Here is a 19,551-nt window from a genome sequence, read left to right on the forward strand (position 1 = left end):
AGGAAACAAGTAACATTATTTCCTAAAGGAAGGGAATCTAGTGGTAACTGAAGAACAGGGTGGCCTGGAAGGGAAACCTACCTTTCCGGTACACATCTTCCTTGACTTATGACGGGGTTACTTCCCGATAAACGCATTATAAGTTGAAAATATCCTAAGTCAGAAATGCGTTCAGGGCTTCCCTGGTGGCGCAGTGGTTGAGAGTCTGCCTGCCAATGCAGGGGACGCGGGTTTGAGCCCTGGTCTGAGAAGATCCCTCATGCCGCGGAGCAACTAGGCCCGTGAGCCACAATTGCTGAGCCTGCGCGTCTGGAGCCTGTGCTCCGCTACAAGGTAGGCCGCGATAATGAGAAGCCCACGCACTGCGATGAAGAGTGGCCCCCCCCCACCAAAAAAAAAAGAGTGGCCCCCACTCGCCGCAACTAGAGAAAGCCCTCGCGCAGAAACGAAGACCCAACACAGCCATAAATATAAATAAATAAATAAAATTTAAATGAAAATTAAAAAAAAAATTCTATCAACTTATAAAAAAAAAAAAAATGCGTTCAATACACCTGACCTGCCAAACATCACAGCTTAGCCTAGCTTCCTTAAAAAAAATTTTTTTTGGCTGCGCCGCGCAGCATACGGGATCTTAGTTCCGAGACCAGGGATGGAACCCGCACCTCCTGCAGTGGAAGCATGGAGTCCTAACGACTGGACCACCAGGGAAGTCCCCAGCCTAGCCTACCTTAAACATGCTCAGAATACTTTAATTAACTTACAACTGGGCAAAATCATCTTAACATAAAGCCTATTTTATAATAAAGTATTAACTATCTCTTTTAATTTATTGACTACTGTACTGAAAGTGAAAAATAGAATGGTTGCATGGGTACAGAATGGTTGTGTTTATCAGCTGTTTACTCTCACGATCACCTGGCTGGCTGGGAGCCGTGGCTCCCTGCTGCTGCGCAGCGTCACAGGTATTGTGCTGCATGTTGCTAGCCCAGGAAAAATCAAAATTCAAAGTATGGTTTCTAGTGAACACTTATTGCTTTTGCACCATAGTAAAGTCGAAAAATCCTAAGTTGAACCATTGTAAGTCGGGCACCATCTGTATACGCTTTTGTACCTTTTGAATTTTATACAGAGTGCAAGTATTACCACTTCATTTTTTTTTATTTAAAGAAAGAAATAAAAATGGAAGACTGATGCTTTATCTTTAGTCTAAGTTTTATTTTAAGAGATCATCTTCAATTTCTTCTGTAATAAAAGATATCCAACCATTTGATCAGATTTATTTATTCTTTAGTAACTGAAGCATTAAACAATTACAGTTTTAACTCTCAATCCTTAATAATACTATTCATTATATTTGAGATTGTTTAGCTTTCTCATGGAGAAAAAAACTAAACATAAACCTTTATACTATCCACCTATGAGTCCAACAGCACAATTTCAATAAGGAAGTTGTACTGATACTGATAATTGAACAATTTATATGATGTCAGCAGAGAGGTATCAAGAGTGATTGTAAAGTGGCATTCTTGTTAAGTCAAGAGCTATGATCTTTGACCCACTGCTCTATCCATTTCAATATCTGATTGATATTATCCTCTAGATCTTCTGGTTTATTGCTCGGCAGCGGATGCACTATTTCTTCTTTGTAGGATCCCAAGGCTTCTTCATAAAGAACTTGAAAAATTTCACACTGAAGATTGTCTTTTAGTTTCTTCTGATTATAACCCCTAGAAGGTAAAGAGAAGATAAACAAACTGAATGGCATTAACTGGAGTTTTAGGAACAAACTAGAAACTGGACACTTTTGAACACATGAAAAATCACGCAAAAATACTTCTTGTAGGCTCTTTACCTAGAGAAAACAGATTGGCATCTGTGAATATGAGAGACTTCTTGGACAAGAGAGAGGGTTAAACTAAGGACCAAAGTTTAGCTTTGTCTGAGACTTTTTTCCCTACAATCTGTCAGCCACTCAATTAGCAAACATCTACCTACCTCAAGCCAGATGCCAAGCTATGAGATAAATAGTCTATAGCTACGTTCCTAAATTTCAAAAGAGTTAAGGAGTTAAGGTATAGACACATAAAACAAATAGATGGCATATAATAAAATAAAATGCATATGATAAGGAATAGCATATACTGATTGGGTACTTGATCACACGGATGTATCTGTACTTTACCAATTCCAAAGACATAGAAAAAATTATATAATCTTTATGTGGATGTAAATTAGCCAACTAATTAGCTAGTGAAAAAAGATAAGGAAAATTCAAACTCAAATTAGTTAAACTTTGTAACAATCAAAATTAAATTGAAGTACTTAAAAGAGGATTAACTTTATGAAAAAACCCACAGAATGGGAGAAAATTTCTGCAAATCTTATATCTGATAAGGGACTTACATCTAAAATACATAAAGAACTCTTGTAACTTAATAAAAAAAGGACAAATAACCAAATTAAAAATTGGGCAAAAGATCTGAATAGATATTTCTCCCAAAAAGATATACAAATGGCCAATAAGCACATGAAAAGATGCTCAACATCATTAGCCACCAAGGAAATGCAAATGAAAACCACAATGCGATACTACTTCACATCCAGTAGGATGGCTACAATCAAAAAGATAACAAGGATGTGAAAATACTGGCGGCTTCATACACTACTCTTAGCAATGTGAAGTGGTGCAGCCACTCTGGAAAATGGTCTGACAGTTCCCCAAAAGGTTACGTAGTTAACGTATGACCTAGCAATCCTATTCCTAAAGAAATTCAATACCCAAGATAAATGAATGAACATGTAATGTTCACACAAAAACACATGTATGAATGTTCATGGCAGCATTATTCGTAATTGCCAAAAATTGCAAAAAATCCAAATGTCTATAATCTGATAAATGGATAAATAAAATATGGTATATCCATATAATGGAATATTATTTGGCAATAAAGAGAAATGAAGTACTGGTACATGCCATATCATAACACAGATGAACCTTGAAAACGTTATACTAAGTAAAAGCAGCCAGACACAAAAGATCACATTTTGTATGATTTCATTTATATAAAAAGTCCAGAACAGGCAAATCCACAGAAATAGAAGGTAAATTACTGGTTGCTTAGGACTGGGGACTGAGGGGAAATGGGGAGTGACTGCCAATGGGTATGGGTTTTTTGGTGGGGGAGGGGTGATGAACATTTTTAAAAATTGGTTATAGTAATGGATATATAACTCTGTGAATATACTCAAAACCACTTAATTGTACACTTCAAATGGGTGTACAATTCACATGGTATGTGAATTTATCTCAATAAAGCTTTTTTTAAGAAGGTGATTAACTTTGTAAGTTTTTTCAATGGTTAAAACAAGACTACTTTCTCATAGTTTTTTCATACTTTAGTCTTTAGTTATTTACATAAAATAGTAATTTTTAATAAAAACGTTAAATGGTCTTTGAGAAAACACATATGTACTGTATTGCCTCTATTACTGCTCTGTTCAAATATTTTTAATGGCTTTTCCCTGACTAAAGAAAGATGATGAAAGTTTTAGGTATAGCTCCAACCTAACTTTCCCTATATATTTGCCACTATACTTTTTTGTGCAAGAATTTGCGAGTATCCCATCCAATGGTGCTTAGAGCTGACTATAGTCAGTGAGAACCACAAATTCTGAACCTGAAGTTAGGCAAACTTCTGGAGTTTTCCTTCTGGAGACTGCTTTCTAAATTCCTGTAAAATCCCCCTTTTTCCACAGCTTGAGTCAAAAGACAGTGGGAAAATGTCTTCCATAAAATTTTGCTTTTCTGGTTATTCTGGATTAAGTCTGATGCTCTCTTGAAGGGATGAACTCAAATATATTGTGAAATGTTAATTTATCTTGTTAAAGGTTGTAAAATGTTCATTTATCTTTAGTTTTTCATAAGCTTTCCCATTTCTGTTGTGAGGATGATTTGAGTGGGTAATGTTCATTCCATAGCAAAGAGTATGTTATTGGCTTGGCTGTTTTCCTATAAAAGTTTTACATTAAGGAAAAAGCATGACTATGTAAGGTTGATATATAGTACATTTTACTGAATCAGACTGTCAGTTGAGGTATTCATTTACTCGGAAACTACTGCTTATGTTTTACGAATGCACCTTTTTCCGTTAGGTTCAGAATGTCGGTACCGTACAGACTTGGTTTATAATAAGACCAAAATAAAGTAGTCACGTTTTCAAATAGAACCTTTTATGATGTTCATGTTGGCCAACTTCAGGAGTCTGAGTAAAAGTTTATATAATACTTTAAGGATTCAGTGTTCTTCCTTCCTTACCTAGTTTCAAGTCTTTTGTACAAAACACTGTTATCTGTTTTCAGCACAAATACTATATGAAACCAGCGTTCAGGGAAGAAATCACAACCATGGTAATCAACAATAACTCCACCTTCACTCATTTGGTTTTCTAACTCATCAACTACCTGTAAGAAAGGGGAGGAAAAAAAAAAAGATGAATACTCTTTAAAAAAACTGAGGTCAACTTTCCTATAAAATTTTTTTAAATGTATACTGTATAAAAAAGATTGTACTTACTCTGTCTTCATCTAAAATGGGACAATCATACTCTTCATCATAGCCATCATATAACTGCCCTAAAAGAGATTTACATTGGCATATTAAAGTAGTATTTTCTAAGTAACTTTCAGTAATTTTCAATTACTCTTAGAGACAAGGGAGGGCACTAATACAATAGATGTCACACGGATAGCAAATATAAAGAGCAGTATTGATAAATTAGAATTTTGTCTAGAAGGAAACTTGGATAACAAAATACCTGAAAAAGAATGAATAATAGCCAACTTCAGAATTTGTGGGGCTATTAGTAGAAGAGAACTAGTTTCATTGAGCTACAGATTGGTGCGAAGAGGAGACACATGGATACAAACACTGATACATACACTAACAGATTAAGTTCCAAATTTATTAGGCCAAGGATATGAAACTTATTAAAAGGAACAGCAGGTTCTCGATTCCAGAAATGAACCCTTTGTCACTGAGGTCACATCTTCATGGGGTTTGGGGAAGAAGAGTCAGTACCCAGATGCTCCTTTACTTCTAGAATTCCAGCATCCCTAAAAGCCAAGGGTTGAATATCTTATTTCAGAAGGTAAAACAAGAATGATGGGGGCAGGCATAAAGAAGGCAGATTTAAATCTAACATAAGAACTTTTCAACAAATTAAAGCTTCCTTTCAAAGGAAGTGTGCCTTAAGGAGGTGAGCCATACCAATCCCACCCTCACCCTGAATCCCTAGGAGGTATATACTCTAAGGCAGGCTTAGATCATTCTTTCAGCCATCTCGAAGAGCATGCTATAGTCTTCCCACCTCTTTCCCCTTAATATTTTGGCACAGGTTGAAATGAGCTTCAAAGGAGCATGAGTTCTGAAGTGACGAAGCGGTGGTCCTGAGGGTTAGTGGAAGGCACAGAGGCAGTTTTAACTGTCTTCCTGGAGGGTCTGTGGGCTGATTCTCGGCACATGAACCACTTCTCTAGCACCCCAGTGTGGCCTCTGACTTCTTGGGTTACAGTTCAGTTACCAGAAACTCTTACCAGCTAAAAAGTTAACTGTCTTGGTATGGGGAAAATTGGTTAACAATACAGAAAATAATCTAAACCCTTACTTTACACCACAAACCCTAGGTGAATTAAAGAGCTAATTTCTTAATTCCAAAGATAACTAATGGAAAATTAAACCTACAAAGGTATGATACATTTGAGTTTGTGAAAAAAATAAAATAATTGATTGAAACATATAAAATGTTATATCTCTGTTCGATGAAAAATAATATAATTTTTAAAAAATGAAAAATGGCAGGGAGAAATACTAGGACAAAGGACTGAAATGTAGATTATGTAAATACCTGAAATTCAAAATAACAATAAGTAGCTTAACAAAGAATAAGAAAAACATTCACACAGGATGGAAAAGATAATTAGTAAACAATACATGAAAAAATACTGTACTTTCCCAGCTACTAAAGAGATGAAAATTTAAATGAGGCTTTTGATACCTGTTATATTAGTTATACATGCATTTAGTAAACTGACTCTGGAAACGTATAATTTTTAAAAGAAAAACGTCATACCCGTTCAGAGATTTCTTTTGACCATTGAATTTCTAACCAGAAAAAAATTTTAAAAGATGCTTTAAAATGTTCAAAAATAGCAAATTAGTTAAATCTTGTTTACTAACTTGCTAAAATATTATGTAATTAAACTTAAGTAAAATATTAGGTTGTTAAATTTCTATTATTTTTACAATACTATATATATATATATTTTTTTTTTTTTTTACAATGACACAAAATCTAAGAATACCTACAGCTGATTTTGTACTATGTGGGAATCTGGAGTAGATAAATGTTCCTTCATATTTTAAATCCAGACTAGTTAAATCTTTAAAAATATATGCTGTCTAAAACACAGACAACTATAGCAGTATTAGCTTTTAGAATTAAAGTCTTTATATACTGCAATGCTGAAATGCAGGATTTCTTAAGTCATGTTAATACATATTAATAAAATAGTGTAATCCAAGCTTTCCAACATTCATTTCAAAAAACATTTATCAAACACCATGTACCAGTAATTACAGAGGTAAGGAATATATAATAGTGAACAATTGAACAAGAAGACCGACTCAGTCCTTCCCTTGAAGAGTTCACAATAAAATGGGAGATGACAGACAAGTAACCTGGAAATTGTAATATTTAATGCTGTGGATCATGGTGCTCTGGGAGCAATAACATGGGGACCTTTTAGGTTGGGAACATAAACTTGGGATATTAGAGGAGGCTTCCTGAAGCAGGTAACTTCTAAGTGGAAACTTGAAGCAGTTAGTTCAGGAAAAAAAGGTAGGTAAGACGATTCTTTTTTTTTTTAAAGATCGTTTTGTGATCTCAGATTTACATCTTTATTCTTTTCTCTTTTTTTTAAATTTTTATTTATTTATTTATTTATTTATTTATTTATGGCTGTGTTGGGTCCTCATTTCTGCGTGAGGGCCTTCTCTAGTTGCAGCAAGCGGGGGCCACCCCCTCATCGCGGTGCGCGGGCCTCCCATTATCGCAGCCTCTCCCGTTGCAGAGCACAGGCTCCAGACGCGCAGGCTCAGTAATTGTGCCTCACGGGCCTAGTTGCTCCGCGGCATGTGGGATCTTCCCAGACCAGGCCTCGAACCCGTGTCCCCTAGCATTGGCAGACAGACCCTCAACCACTGCGCCACCAGGGAAGCCCGGTAAGACGATTCTTAACAGAGAAAACAAGATATTCAAAGGCAGAGAGACTAAGGAGGGCAAGCCTTTCAAGGGAGGAAAAGTCTTTAAGAATAGTTAGAAAATAAGTGATAAGGGGTCAGGGGGATTAAGGCCAGATTAAAAAATACCTTGAGGGACTTCCCTGGTGGCGCCAATGCAGGGCACACGGGTTTGAGCCCTGGTCCGGGAAGATCCCACATGCCGTGGAGCAACTAAGCCCGTGCGCCACAACTACTGAGCCTGCGCTCTAGAGCCCGCGAGCCACAATTACTGAGCCTGAGTGCCACAACTACTGAAGCCCGCGCGCCTACAGCCCGCGCTCCACAACAAAGAGAAGCCACCGCAATGAGGAGACCGCGCACCGCAACGAAGAGTAGCCCCCGCTCACCGCTGCTAGAGAAAGCTCCCACGCAGCAACGAAGACCCAACACAGCCAAAAAAAATAAAATAAATTAAAAAAAAAAAAGACCTTGAAGGCTGCACTGAGTGTAGACTTTATCCCAAAGCAAAGGAAAATCATTAAAGCATTTTAAGCATGAAATGACATGATTAATTTCAAATTTTTAAAAATCATTTTGATTTCTGTGTGGAGTTGGAAGGAAGCAAGTCCAGAAAAAGCATGGATACCATATAAAAGCTACTGCAGAATTTTAGGTGAGTGATAATTATGACCTGTACTACAGGGAACGGAGAGAGATGAATTCTAAACTTTGTTTCAAATTTCCAAAAAGAGGAAAAATTTGTGCTACTTTAGAAACTTCAACTGGTAGTCACATTTATAATTGTCTATACACTGGATCTTCATATGGCAAAGCTTGATTTCATCAAATTATCGAAACTTAGAAAATTAAATCAGTTTCCTAAACAAAGTTTTATGATTTACTTAAATTACTTGCAGAAAAAAATCGATCGTGGAGCCGGTTAAAAGGCTTAAAAGACCTTCTTACCTTAAAAAGACCTTCCCAGCTGTCGTTAGTCAAGCTATAAAAACATGACCTTTCCTTTAACTGCCATCCTATGATTTATACACTTACGTGAAAGCCGTTCTTTAAAGCTAACGATATAGGGATGCTAGTCATCTATTTTGATGCTGCTGCCAGTACTTAAAAACATTTTCAAGATTTCCTCCTTTGGAAACATATTTATCTCAATCCAACAAGAAGCTTATAACTGTAATGCAATTAGTATAAGAAGTTAATTGGTTTAGAAGGATTGGGAGCTTTGATACCTGGCCTTTTATGCAGAGAAGAGAGCAATGAATTCTGCCAAGAGAAGTTAGCACCAAAAGATGTGGCATTCGAGTAGAGCCTTTGAAGGAACTGTTTATAAGACAGATGAGGAAGGGCATGTACAGGTAAAGGGAATAGCATGTATAAGGACATGGAGATGGAAGACTCCCCATGCGTTTGAAGAATAGTGCACTGTGGGTAGACTTAAGGGGACATACAGCATAGTGGCTGCAGGGAAGGCTGAAGGTAAACTGTGGCCAGTTCATTACTTCATTAAGGTGGATGGCCTTTATCATTAAAAAGTTCAAGTAATTTCATCCCCTCTCCCCGCCCGCCCCCTTTTTAAAGGACATAATGATGGTGTACAGAAGAGGGAGGGAAGAGATACTGAAGAAGAGATTCAGCATGAATGGTCTTGAGAATGGTATAGCGGTACCAAAGGGACACAGCGTTAATGGTCTCAGGAATGGGATAGGGGTATCAAAGGGATTTTTTAAACTATCAAGATTAGGAGACAAGTGCATCTGTGTAGTGTGTAAATGGGTTTGTAATGTGTGGGTGACAGGAATCAGGAATGGGCAAGCAGAGTCAGGGATGATTTCAGAACATGTGCTTTTAAACATTAATTTGGAAATATCTGGGAACTATCCAAATTCTTAAATCTAGTAGATGTCTAGATATTGGGCTAAGTGTTAATTATAAATTTAAGAGTTATAAGCAAAAAGGACTAACTAGTCCTGAGTCAATGAAATTACCAGAGGGAGGGGCAGGATTACAAGATGGCTGCAATGAGTTCACAGGGGAAAGAGGTATATGGTGGGAAGGAGAGAATCAGATGAAAAAATTGGGAGAGCAGTGTTGGAGAGAGGACAACGGCGAAGTTAGTTTCAAAGGCTTCCAGTGGTAGTTGATTCAGGTGAGGGAAAAAAATGCGATACACATAGGTTAGAGCGGGAATGGCAAACTTCTGTAAAGGGCCAGACAATAAATACTTCAGGATTTGCAGCCTAGTCTTTAGCTAGTGGCTCCTACAAAAACAGCTGCAGCTTGCCAACCCCTGCATTAGAAACACATCAAGATTTTAAGTGTTGAGGGCCAGACATTTGAAATGCATCCAATGTCTAGACGTATGAGCATCCTGGGGTTAGGCCCAGAGGCTGAAGACTGATAAAACTGGTGGCAGGAAAATTAAGGATGCTGGTAAAAGTTTAATTAAATGATTGCATATGGGAAAGGACATCAAGTGAGGAATGCAAGACTGGAAGAACAGGGATAAGAAAAGCATTCTTAGTCACTCCACATTCAGGACTCTCCATAGTTTTATTAAGCTTAATTCCCCACCTAATTTTTCCTGCTTTAGTTCTAAATGTCATAAAGAAGGTCTCTTACAAATACAGCCATTCAACATGACTACTAGGATGGCAATAAACTCCATTGAGACAGTTGTTTAAAACCAGTTTTGTTTTTTGTCTCATTACTTATAGCAGGGTTTCTAAACCTGAAATACTACTGAACTTTTGAGCTTGATAATTGTTATGGGCATGGAGGGCTGTCCTGTGAGTTGTAGGATGTTCAGCAGAATCCCTAGACTCTACCCATTAGAGGTCAGTAGCAACCCCCTCACCCCAGTTATGACTACCAAAATATCTCAGAAGGTGCCATATGTCCCCTGGAGGGCAAAATCACCCCGTTGAGAACCACTGCTTTATAGAAGATTGCGTGGTTTCCCTTAAAACACATTACCATTTGGAAAAAATGAGGAGGCTGAATGTCTCAGACTATTTCCTAGTAAGATTTTCAGATACACTCAGATGGCATCTGGGGGAAAAAATCTGGTACATTTTGAAAAACACTATAAAGCACCTCATCTAACACACGTCAAATCAGATCAGAAATCCTTTATCTGGCATAATGGGAGGGAAAAAAGCTCCACTTTTCCGTTAAGGCAGATTCTCATGAAATAATCTCATCAATAAAATACAAAGAGGATGGTCAGGACCATGCACCATCAAGTGTACACACATGGTTTGAGTACAAGTAGAGACTCAGTGAAGAGGAAGAGGAGTGTCTCACCGTGGATTATCCTTGGTCTGGTGTTACTGTTGCTCTCAGTGCTATTCATGACAGATTATATAGTAATTTCATTAAGTTTAGAAATATTGAGTGGGTGAGATGAGAACTGGAAGACATGACTGAAATTGACTGATGTATGTGACTCTGAAATCACTTGTCAAAAATAGTAAAGTTCAACAGGCAAAGGAACAAAACCAGATTTCATATAGGTATAAAACGGAGAATGACAAGCTATGCACAGTAGCAAATAAAGACCTAAGTTTTATTAACTATAATTTGAATGCCAAACCTGGATTAAAAATATAAGCATGATACTAGTTTATAGTATCAAGAATATGACAAGCAAAGATGCACAAAAAGTGATCTGCTAAAAGGGATAATGGGAAAAAAACTTCAAAAATTTTTAAGTGGTAAGATACTGGGAGCCACACCAAGGGTCCTTAAATATATCCAAAGGGATAGAAAAATGGGACCTAGGAAGAAGTCTGGCAATTGGCTGAAGATTCGCTATAAATAAAAATCCTGACCAAGTGGTCTCTCTAAAAAACAGACATGGTATACTTCAGCAATCTGAAAGAATGGCCGGTAAGAGTGACTTATACACCAGAGATCATAGTATGACCTAAATATCTGAAGACAGTAGAAGTGACTCTATTGGTAAGGAACAGACTGCAACAACTTCAAGCTTTTGCAACTGTTATTTCTGTTGGTGATAATGAGGCAGAAAATTGCATCTAAAAATGTAAAAACATTATCGCCAAAGTACCAACAATCAAATGGATGAATTACAACTTTATTTTTTACACTTAAAGGCTGATGAAAAATGATTACTAATCCTATTAAAGAAAATCCAACACAACATCTCAATTGAAAAGTATGGTAACCATATTTACTCATTAAATACTATTTCTCTAAAACACAACATGGAAACATCTAGCATGCATGTTTAATCTCAGTACAATGGATTCAAAACCAAGCATACAGGTTACATGCATCAAGGCTAAATTACAAATTATCATAGTCATCATCATCATCGTCATCATCATCATCATCATCTTCACGTTTTCTTTTCAATGCGTTTGATGCTTCATTGGCAGTATTCTGTGATGACACCATGTTAGTGGTAATAAGAATATTTTTGGACCCAATTAGTGATGGATTAATTAGAACATTCTGAACTGCTGATGTTGCAGGAATTGATGCTTTTACAGCTGGGGATTGTGAAGTGGGCATCTGTACTGTGAACCTTTGCCCAGTGAGGGACACTGGAGTCCCTACTTTAGTTGAAACAGACATGGTTTGTGGGGTTGGTGTGCCAAGCGTGGGAGTACTTGGTCTGCTAGTAACTGAACCAACACTTAACCGTGGAACTGTTATTCTTCCTGCAGAAGTAGATGCCTTTTTTTGTAAGGATTTAAGTCTATAATTTGGAGCAGTCAAGCAATATCTATCAGGTGGCAATCTAGGACCTGAATATGGCTTGATTAATGGCAAAGGGGTTTGATTCCTTTGCCTTGCAATATCTAATAAAAAATCTCTTGGGGGAGGAGAGGTAAAAGACTGGTCAGCACGACACTGGATTGCCAATCGCACATCATCTGCATCAACAGTAGCCTTCTTAGCATGACTTGAATAAATTTTTGCATCATCTAGAATTGTGGTCACATATCGGAAGGCAAACTCCAACATCTGATTTATAACTCTTGGTTCATATTCTGTAATCCCCATATCCTTCAGGATTTGTGCCATCATCTGTGCATCTTTCGGCATGCTCTTGGGAGAAGCCATCTTGCCAGACTCCATGATATCCGGTGATCAGACTTTAGATCATTTGAAAAAAATATGTACATTAGATCAAACCTGAAATAGTTACTTTAGTAGCAACTGTCAGGAACTTTAAAATTTTTAAATACATGTTAAATTTTTAAAAATTTGAATTAAAAAAATACGTTAAATCTTTTTAATTTTAATGAGGCACATTTAAAGTTCCCTTCACTTAAATTTATTGAGTTTCTACCCATTAGAGAATATAAAAAGATGAAGACACAAATAAGGGAGTGATAAAAGACTGGGGAAAAACCGGGTAAAATAACCAAAAACATACATCACTTTAAAATATGCGCAGTTGCTTACAGGCATGCACCTATAAACTAATCTAAGACAAGACCACAGGACAGCCATGTCCTATGGCCTGAGTTCAAAATCATGTCCTTCCAGTGAGCTCATATACTCACTGTCTCCATAGATATATATGCTTAGCACCACCCTGACCTTTACGTGTTCGCCCAAAATACTCTCCCTCTTCCTCATATTCAAACTGTCCTAAGTCCAATCTTCGTGGAAGCTATCCCACTTATTACTGTCCACAAGAACTGCTAGCCAACTGCAGAGGGGATGTAGTGGTCAAAATAACTAGGACACAGCATGAGACAATATGTTCTATTTCTATGGGTCCCCCACAGAGCATAAATTCCTTCATGGCAATTTTTCTCTGCTTTTTGTACCTTCTCACAATTACAGTACTAATACTCCATTATTTCTCTCACTTTTTTAAACAAATCTAACACCAAAGTGCCCCTTACCTTCTCGAGCTAAATCACCCACATTAACGTATTTCAGTCCTGATCTTGATGCAAGTTCTTTGCCTAGCGTGGTTTTTCCAACCCCTGGTGTACCTGCAAGACAAGCCACAGAAAAATACTGTTCATGAAATACTAATTAGACTTTAGCCACCAATGTGCCCTTAAGGTTCTTAACAACTGAAAAGTTTCCTAATTAGCAATCCTATATAAAATTACACACACCATAATCTAATCAAAACTACCCAAAGCCTGCTGAATATCAGAATTTCACCCAGTGTACCTGATTTTACCAGAAGTGGTGCTTGGGAGAATCTGATGACAACTACAGACTGTCTGCCACCACCATGGAAATTCCCAGAATAAAACTAGCCACCTCAAATAAACTGCCATCATTTATTTGCTTTAATTTAAAAAAATTAAATTGTTCATGGAAAAAAGTTAAGCAGTATGAAAGAATATCCACTATACTCTTCCCTAGAGTCAACCAGTGTAAACCACTTTCTTACGTATCTCTCCAAATAAGTCATATACATATGTTTGTGTATACATCCATATATATGCATACATATGGTAGCATAATACATACGTGTACATATACACACATTGCATGCATACATACATACACACACCATATATTTCCTTCTACATAAATGGCCATACTATACATTGTTCTTCACCTTCCCTTTTTTATATTTATTGTTTCAAGATAAATAATCAAACACTTAATTTTCAGCTTGAACTAATGCCACTGAAATTATAAAACCTGATCATTATAATTAAAGATAAAAGGAATAAGTCAACTCTACCTATAAGGGCAATAACATTTTTACCTCCAGTCCACTATAATACACCAAGTCTGAATCCTCAACTCACCATGTTCTCAATAAAACGCTCACGTTTAGACTTCTGACGATATGGCTTAATATTAAAAAACCAAGACACTGTCTGACCCAAACAAATCAGATGTTGTAAAATCTTCCCCTTAAGGACGCTTAAAGGCTAAATATTAATCTGTTGAGGTTAATCTGCTGCTCTCAGAAACAGACAGGACTTGTGCGCTGTCAATATGCTTACGTTTTGTTAAAGGATAAAACTTGGCTTTGTTCCACAAATAGCGCCTCAAATTTTATTGTGCTGCAACAGCATCTACACCCATTAGATTTTTCCAGGAATGCCCTATGATGCTATTAAATGCTACAATTTAGTAAACATTTTCAGAGTTAAACGACCAGAAATATTATTTTTTAAAGTCGGTATGCGGCATTTTACTGCCCCTCACATGTAACAAGCGCCCTGAGTATGGACCCAAAGACCCAGAAAAAAACCCACGAACAACACGGAAATTTTACAGCATCTCTACGAGAAACGACCAGAGATACTCGGTAGATGCCTTTGCTTCTTAAAACACAAAGAAAAAGCCCCTGATGCTAACTCCGCGAGCGTATACAGCAAATTCATCACCCCACACGGCAAACATCCGAACCCCTTCATCGAAACCTGACTCTCAGATACAAAGAGAAAATAAGAGACGGCCCTAGAGGCCTAAGGACTAAAACATCCACCATTAACGGATCTACTAAGGGCCAAATACTGCCTTACCTTATCTCGCTAACAACCCAAAGACAGCTCTGCCAAGTAAAGAAGCAACAGCCATTTTACAGACAAAAACCTGATTACGAAAGATTAGGCAGCTTGCCAAAAAAGGGAGCTGGATATTATCTACCTCTCTCCGCCTCACCGAGTAGCCAACCTCTGAGCAAAACAATTAACGTCCGTCGTCCCCTCCCCCCCCCGCCTCCTGCAAAACCGTCGCGAGGGCCGGGAGTACAGGCCCTGACAACTACAACGCCACGCGACCCTCGCCGAGCCTCGCAATAGAACACTAAGCGACCCCACTTCGGACTTTCCAGGCCGCAGAGCACTCCGCGCCCCGCGCCAGCCCCGCCGCCCACCACCACCCCCAGCGCGCCCCCTGACCGGTGAGCAGGATGTTCGGAAGCAACATGGTCTTCGCCGCGCTGGCTCCCGACGCCTCAGCACAGGCGCCCTACACGCGACAGGGAGGGGCCGGAAGGGGAGGGTAACGGCAAGCGCCAGTGGCGCCGGGGTATTCGAGGCCTGGAGTGGCGCTCGCGACCCACCTCCGCCGCCTCGTCACCCACCATTGGGTTACCTGGCTTTCTATGACACGCTTCCATCGCAGGGTCCGAAGTACGAGCACAGGTCGGGTCGGCACTTCGGGTCAGGCAATGCGCTGGATGCCTAAGACAGTAGCTCCTTAGGAGGCCCCGCCTTTCGGGCTGTGTCGCGGAAGCGCCCATCGACCTGGAAGGTCCCCGGGAGGCGGGACCTCCAAGAGGGTTCCGCGCTGAGCCCGGGTAGGGCTGGGTGGTTTCCCTTGCACCTGGAGCTGAGCCTGGGCTCCACCGCTCCTCTCGGCCCACGAGGGGATGCAGCTACCGGAAGGTAAGGCTGCCGCGGCTGCGGCTGCAGTGTATATATGTCCTAGAGACGCGAGTCCATCTCTGCCTTCACGCCTTCCCAGACTCTCATGGCTCCTCCTCCCGACCTGCCCATCCCATCTGGGGATGAGACGGGTCGGGGTGCAGAGCTCTGGCCTGGAGCCGGGGCACGCGAGCTCATCTCGGCTTTCCCTTGACTAGCAGTATTAACGTTGGACAAATGTGTGAGCTTAGTATCCCCAGTGCAGTGTGTAGGATGGTGGTGGGTTTGCTAGAAATACTCTTCAGGTTCTCTTCTATCTCTGACGTCTCATTTCAGAAACCTGGTACCATCAAGGACAGTTGCCTGCTTTTTAAAGGAGGTAACTGTCAGTCTTGCTTTCAAAGAGCGACTAGAATCCTGACTATGACAACAGTCTGCGTCTTTTATTTCGACCTGCCAACTCTGTGTTTTCCACCTATGTAACTCTTTGAAACCGCAAAGCAAAAACTTCCCTAGTCGTGAACAATTTCTATGTGTGTGTGTATGATTTGTTTTCTAGTGTGTGGAAGTATTTACACATAAATTATGTGTGACTCCAAACTATAAAGCTCAGTTTACAGGTTTGTAGACCTTAAAAAACTTTCTTTCTGGCTAACTTAAAACTGGTGAGTTCACTAGTTTGTATAAACATTGAAGAACTATGAAAGTCAGAAAACAGTGTTGCCAAAAAATTTCGTAATAACGTATTCAAATAACAACAGTTATAGAAAAAGTTTACAGTAAGATATAAAGTCTTTGTCCAAAGTAAGTGATAAGTCTGAATTCATTGTATGGTGCTTTTTTTTGTTATTATTTTTGAAATTTTGGAAAATTTTTTGAAATTTTATAATATGAAATGTGGGGAATTTTAATTTTCAGTATGAAAACTACACAAATAAAATTGTTTAATTTTTCTTAATGACAAAAGGTAGGTACACAAATGTGTAGTTTTTCTGTTTTCTCTAATACATTATTGAGTTCGTAGGAAAAACATTACATCACCACAGATAATTTGACAGTTATAGTCATTAAAAGTGAAATTTATTTTAGCATTTTGATTTTTTGCTGCATGTATGTTTGCTGTGTTCTCTTTCACTAGTTCTTGAGCCTTAACTTTATTATGTCGTTGATTTTTATCAATATATATTAATTACTTCTGTTTTACAGTTTTTCTTAATTTGAGATTTTTTTTCGTCTTTTTTTCCCCTAGGTGAATTATACTTTAATGTACTACAGGTTGTATGCTACGGATGGGAACTATTAAAGTTTATAATGTCAAAAACTTTTCTTAGACCAAAGGTATCTTCCACAAAGGTATGATACACTAAAATGGCCATGTGATAACTGCCAAAAGGAGTTATGAATTTTTATATGTGTTCCCAATGACTTATTACTGCTGTGAGAGTAATGGTGCCCAGTATTTGTTGTAATTAGTGATCTAAAAAGTTCAATAATAAATTGTGAAACAACTGTACACTGAAAACACAACCTTAATTTTGAAAAAATGTTTATTTACAATCCTGGTCACAAAGAAAAGGCTGAAAACTCTTGAATGAAAGAGCAGTAGAAGAAAAATACATGAGCTGTAGTTGGTGTTATAGCTTAACAACAAGCCCTGCTTCTTAGAAATTATGTGGTTCAGTGTGCCAGTTCTCAACAAGGCTAGCGGGTGGGTAGGATGGGTATCAGACAGTATACTGAAAGTTAGCTGTTTTCCTAGTGGTGGATCTGATTTTTCTTTTACTCTAAGTGAATTATTTAACTTTGCTGTTTCTCTTCCTCTTCCTCTTTTTTTTTTTAAAGTAAATGGAAATCCACATTTACCTAAGAAATAAAACTGTAAAATGTATAAGTAACATGGAGATTGGAATCGTTAGATCAGAGTTGCTATCAAGAGTTTTACTACTACTACTATTTTTATGTACTCTTAAAAATAGAGGAAAGGGGCCAAAATTGTAATACTAGTAATCGTCTTTTTAAAGAGGAGGAAATGAATTGGGTAGCTATGACTAAAATTTTTTTCCCAAAGCGTCTTCATTTCTTTACCCACTGCTGATCATAATCCTAGATTCTGTTTATAAGAGGAATGAAGTTTGATTTCACATTCATAAAATACTTGTAAGTATTGCTTCTCCCGAGCCTACTTTCAGCTCCAACCTCTGTTTTTTGTTTTGTTTGTCTCCCAGAAAGGAACACTGTCAAATAAATCGTTCACAACTATGGCTGAGTATTCTTTAAGGAAAATATAATCTTGTTAGTCAGGCAGGGAATTACAAAAGTCAGGTACTAAGCTAGATTTTTTTAGATTTATACTGTTGGAATGTTAAGAAAAAGTCCACTTTTAAAATTCTAATTATTAAAAAAAGAACGCTTTTTAATACTCCTAAATATTTTTAGGTTAAAATTGCTTAACTTAGCATTTTTCTCTATGTATTCTTGCAAAGGATTTTAAAGAAAAGGAAATGTTGGAGGGAAACGTAGAGGGGTTAATAGTTTCTATAGACCAGAAGACCATGAAATAGAACTCACTGATTTTCCTGCTCTATTAAACCAGTACTCTTTTTCCTAAACAAATCTGACAAATCACCCTCCCTGGAAAGCCTGCCTCCCTTTCATAAACATATTAGTTGCTTCATGAGCTGAAGAAAAATATAATCAAGTCATAATTACAAACTGTTCATAGCTTCAGTATTCTTAGACCTATCTTCACATCTCTTAAAGCCAGTAGGGATTATTTGAATGTATAAAATGGTTCTTAGTTTGTGAATGTATTAACCTGGTCAAGGCAGAAGTGTTACTTTTCTTACTGCTCTACATGGTTAAAATAATGCCTTTTTTTCTTTATTCTGTTTTACTTCTTTTTTGGTAGGTAATTTTAATATTTGTGTTTCAGGGCTACAAATGAGTTTTTAAAGTATCAGTCTAATCTTTATTCTGGGAAGATTATAATTAATAAAAGGAATTAAGTTTGTATTCTCTATTCATTTATATGACATCCATCATTACCATGGTCAAGTAGATAAGTATACATTTATGCTTATTGTAAAGTACAAAAATGACTAATACAGAGTCAATTTTATTTAAAGAGTTAATTTGTGAGATTTTTATTTTAAATGTTACAAGTATAAGAATTTTTTTAATAGAGTAGTTTAGTTACATAGGGAATAGATGCAAAAAAAATGTAATAGTGTTTACGTGGTTTCTTTTTTTCAGACAACAAACTGGGTAGACTCATCATTTGATGATTTTTCGGAGACTACAAGCATCTCTACTATTACTGCCACATCATTAGGTGTGAATAACTCAATTCTTAGAAGAAAAAAGGTGTCTTCCACACTAGAAAGTAGCAAATTTCCAGCTAGAAAAAGAGGAAACCTATCTTCCTCAAAGCAGATTTATGGTCTAGAAAATTCAAAAGAATATCTGTCAGAAAATGAACCATGGGTGGATAAATACAAACCAGAAACGCAGGTAATAAATGGCATACAAACAAGTCTACGTAATTTAGTTTCAGGAAGGAGAGGGATGTGCATTTTCAGATACTATTCATAAAAATCTTTCTGCCTAAATGAATTAGAAAAAAAAAAATAATTTCTAGGTTTTTTATATTCCAAGGCTCAAATTTTCCCAACAGTTATTCAGAAGGTATACCATTGGTTATTTGTCTTCGATTTAATTTAACCCCCAACATAGACTTGATCCATTTAATTTTTTGCTAAATGTAATACCCCTCCCTATTAATCCTCTTCCCAAAATGTATTACAGGATTTTAAAATATTTTATAATTGCATATGTGCCTCAAATTTTCATATACTGGGGTCAGTTTAAGAATAGAATTTTTCCATATCAATATAAAGGATTGAATTAAGTATAATCAAAAGG

General features: G+C 37.5%; 3 protein-coding genes across 5 annotated transcripts in view; 1 reads left to right on the plus strand and 2 right to left on the minus strand.

Annotated features, from left to right (window-relative positions):
* Positions 1–1,197: 1,197 nt before the first annotated feature.
* Positions 1,198–15,521, minus strand: AK6 (adenylate kinase 6). 2 transcript variants are annotated; one of them, XM_068535461.1, is made up of 5 exons: positions 15,359–15,521; positions 13,186–13,278; positions 4,577–4,635; positions 4,319–4,464; positions 1,198–1,730 (listed from the first exon to the last, which is right to left on the minus strand). In XM_068535461.1, the coding sequence occupies exons 1-5, from the start codon at positions 15,504–15,506 to the stop codon at positions 1,538–1,540; spliced, it is 639 nt and encodes a 212-aa protein (XP_068391562.1). In that variant the 5' UTR covers positions 15,507–15,521; the 3' UTR covers positions 1,198–1,537. The 2 variants fall into 2 exon arrangements, with proteins under 2 accessions (XP_068391562.1, XP_068391564.1); XM_068535463.1 differs by lacking the exon at positions 15,359–15,521 and adding an exon at positions 15,163–15,338.
* Positions 11,467–13,278, minus strand: TAF9 (TATA-box binding protein associated factor 9). The gene is made up of 2 exons (XM_068535460.1): positions 13,186–13,278; positions 11,467–12,423 (listed from the first exon to the last, which is right to left on the minus strand). Exon 2 carries the CDS (start codon positions 12,404–12,406, stop codon positions 11,609–11,611), a length of 798 nt encoding a protein of 265 aa, XP_068391561.1. The 5' UTR covers positions 12,407–12,423; positions 13,186–13,278; the 3' UTR covers positions 11,467–11,608.
* Positions 15,506–19,551, plus strand: part of RAD17 (RAD17 checkpoint clamp loader component) — a 29,570-nt gene continuing 25,524 nt past the window's right edge. Inside the window, exons 1-3 of one of the 2 annotated variants that reach the window (XM_068535459.1) lie at positions 15,506–15,651; positions 16,880–16,983; positions 18,883–19,140. In XM_068535459.1, coding sequence (XP_068391560.1) covers positions 15,636–15,651; positions 16,880–16,983; positions 18,883–19,140 — 378 coding nt within the window. In that variant the 5' untranslated portion in view covers positions 15,506–15,635. Of the gene's footprint in view, positions 15,652–15,707; positions 16,010–16,879; positions 16,984–18,882; positions 19,141–19,551 lie in introns of those variants that run through there. The other variant, XM_068535458.1, reaches the window with a different exon arrangement.

The sequence above is a fragment of the Eschrichtius robustus genome, chromosome 2 (genome assembly GCF_028021215.1).
Source record: "Eschrichtius robustus isolate mEscRob2 chromosome 2, mEscRob2.pri, whole genome shotgun sequence".
Taxonomy (NCBI): domain Eukaryota; kingdom Metazoa; phylum Chordata; class Mammalia; order Artiodactyla; family Eschrichtiidae; genus Eschrichtius; species Eschrichtius robustus.

Coding starts and splice junctions, on each gene's coding strand:
- AK6 (XM_068535461.1), bottom strand. CDS start 15,506: ATGGGCGCTTCCGCGACACAGCCCGAAAGGCGGGGCCTCCTAAGGAGC. Junction 4,636..13,185: donor GGGTGATTTAGCTCGAGAAG/GTAAGGGGCACT, acceptor AATCTCTTTTAG/GGCAGTTATATGATGGCTAT. Junction 1,731..4,318: donor TACAAAAGACTTGAAACTAG/GTAAGGAAGGAA, acceptor TTTACCTTCTAG/GGGTTATAATCAGAAGAAAC.
- TAF9 (XM_068535460.1), bottom strand. CDS start 12,406: ATGGAGTCTGGCAAGATGGCTTCTCCCAAGAGCATGCCGAAAGATGCA.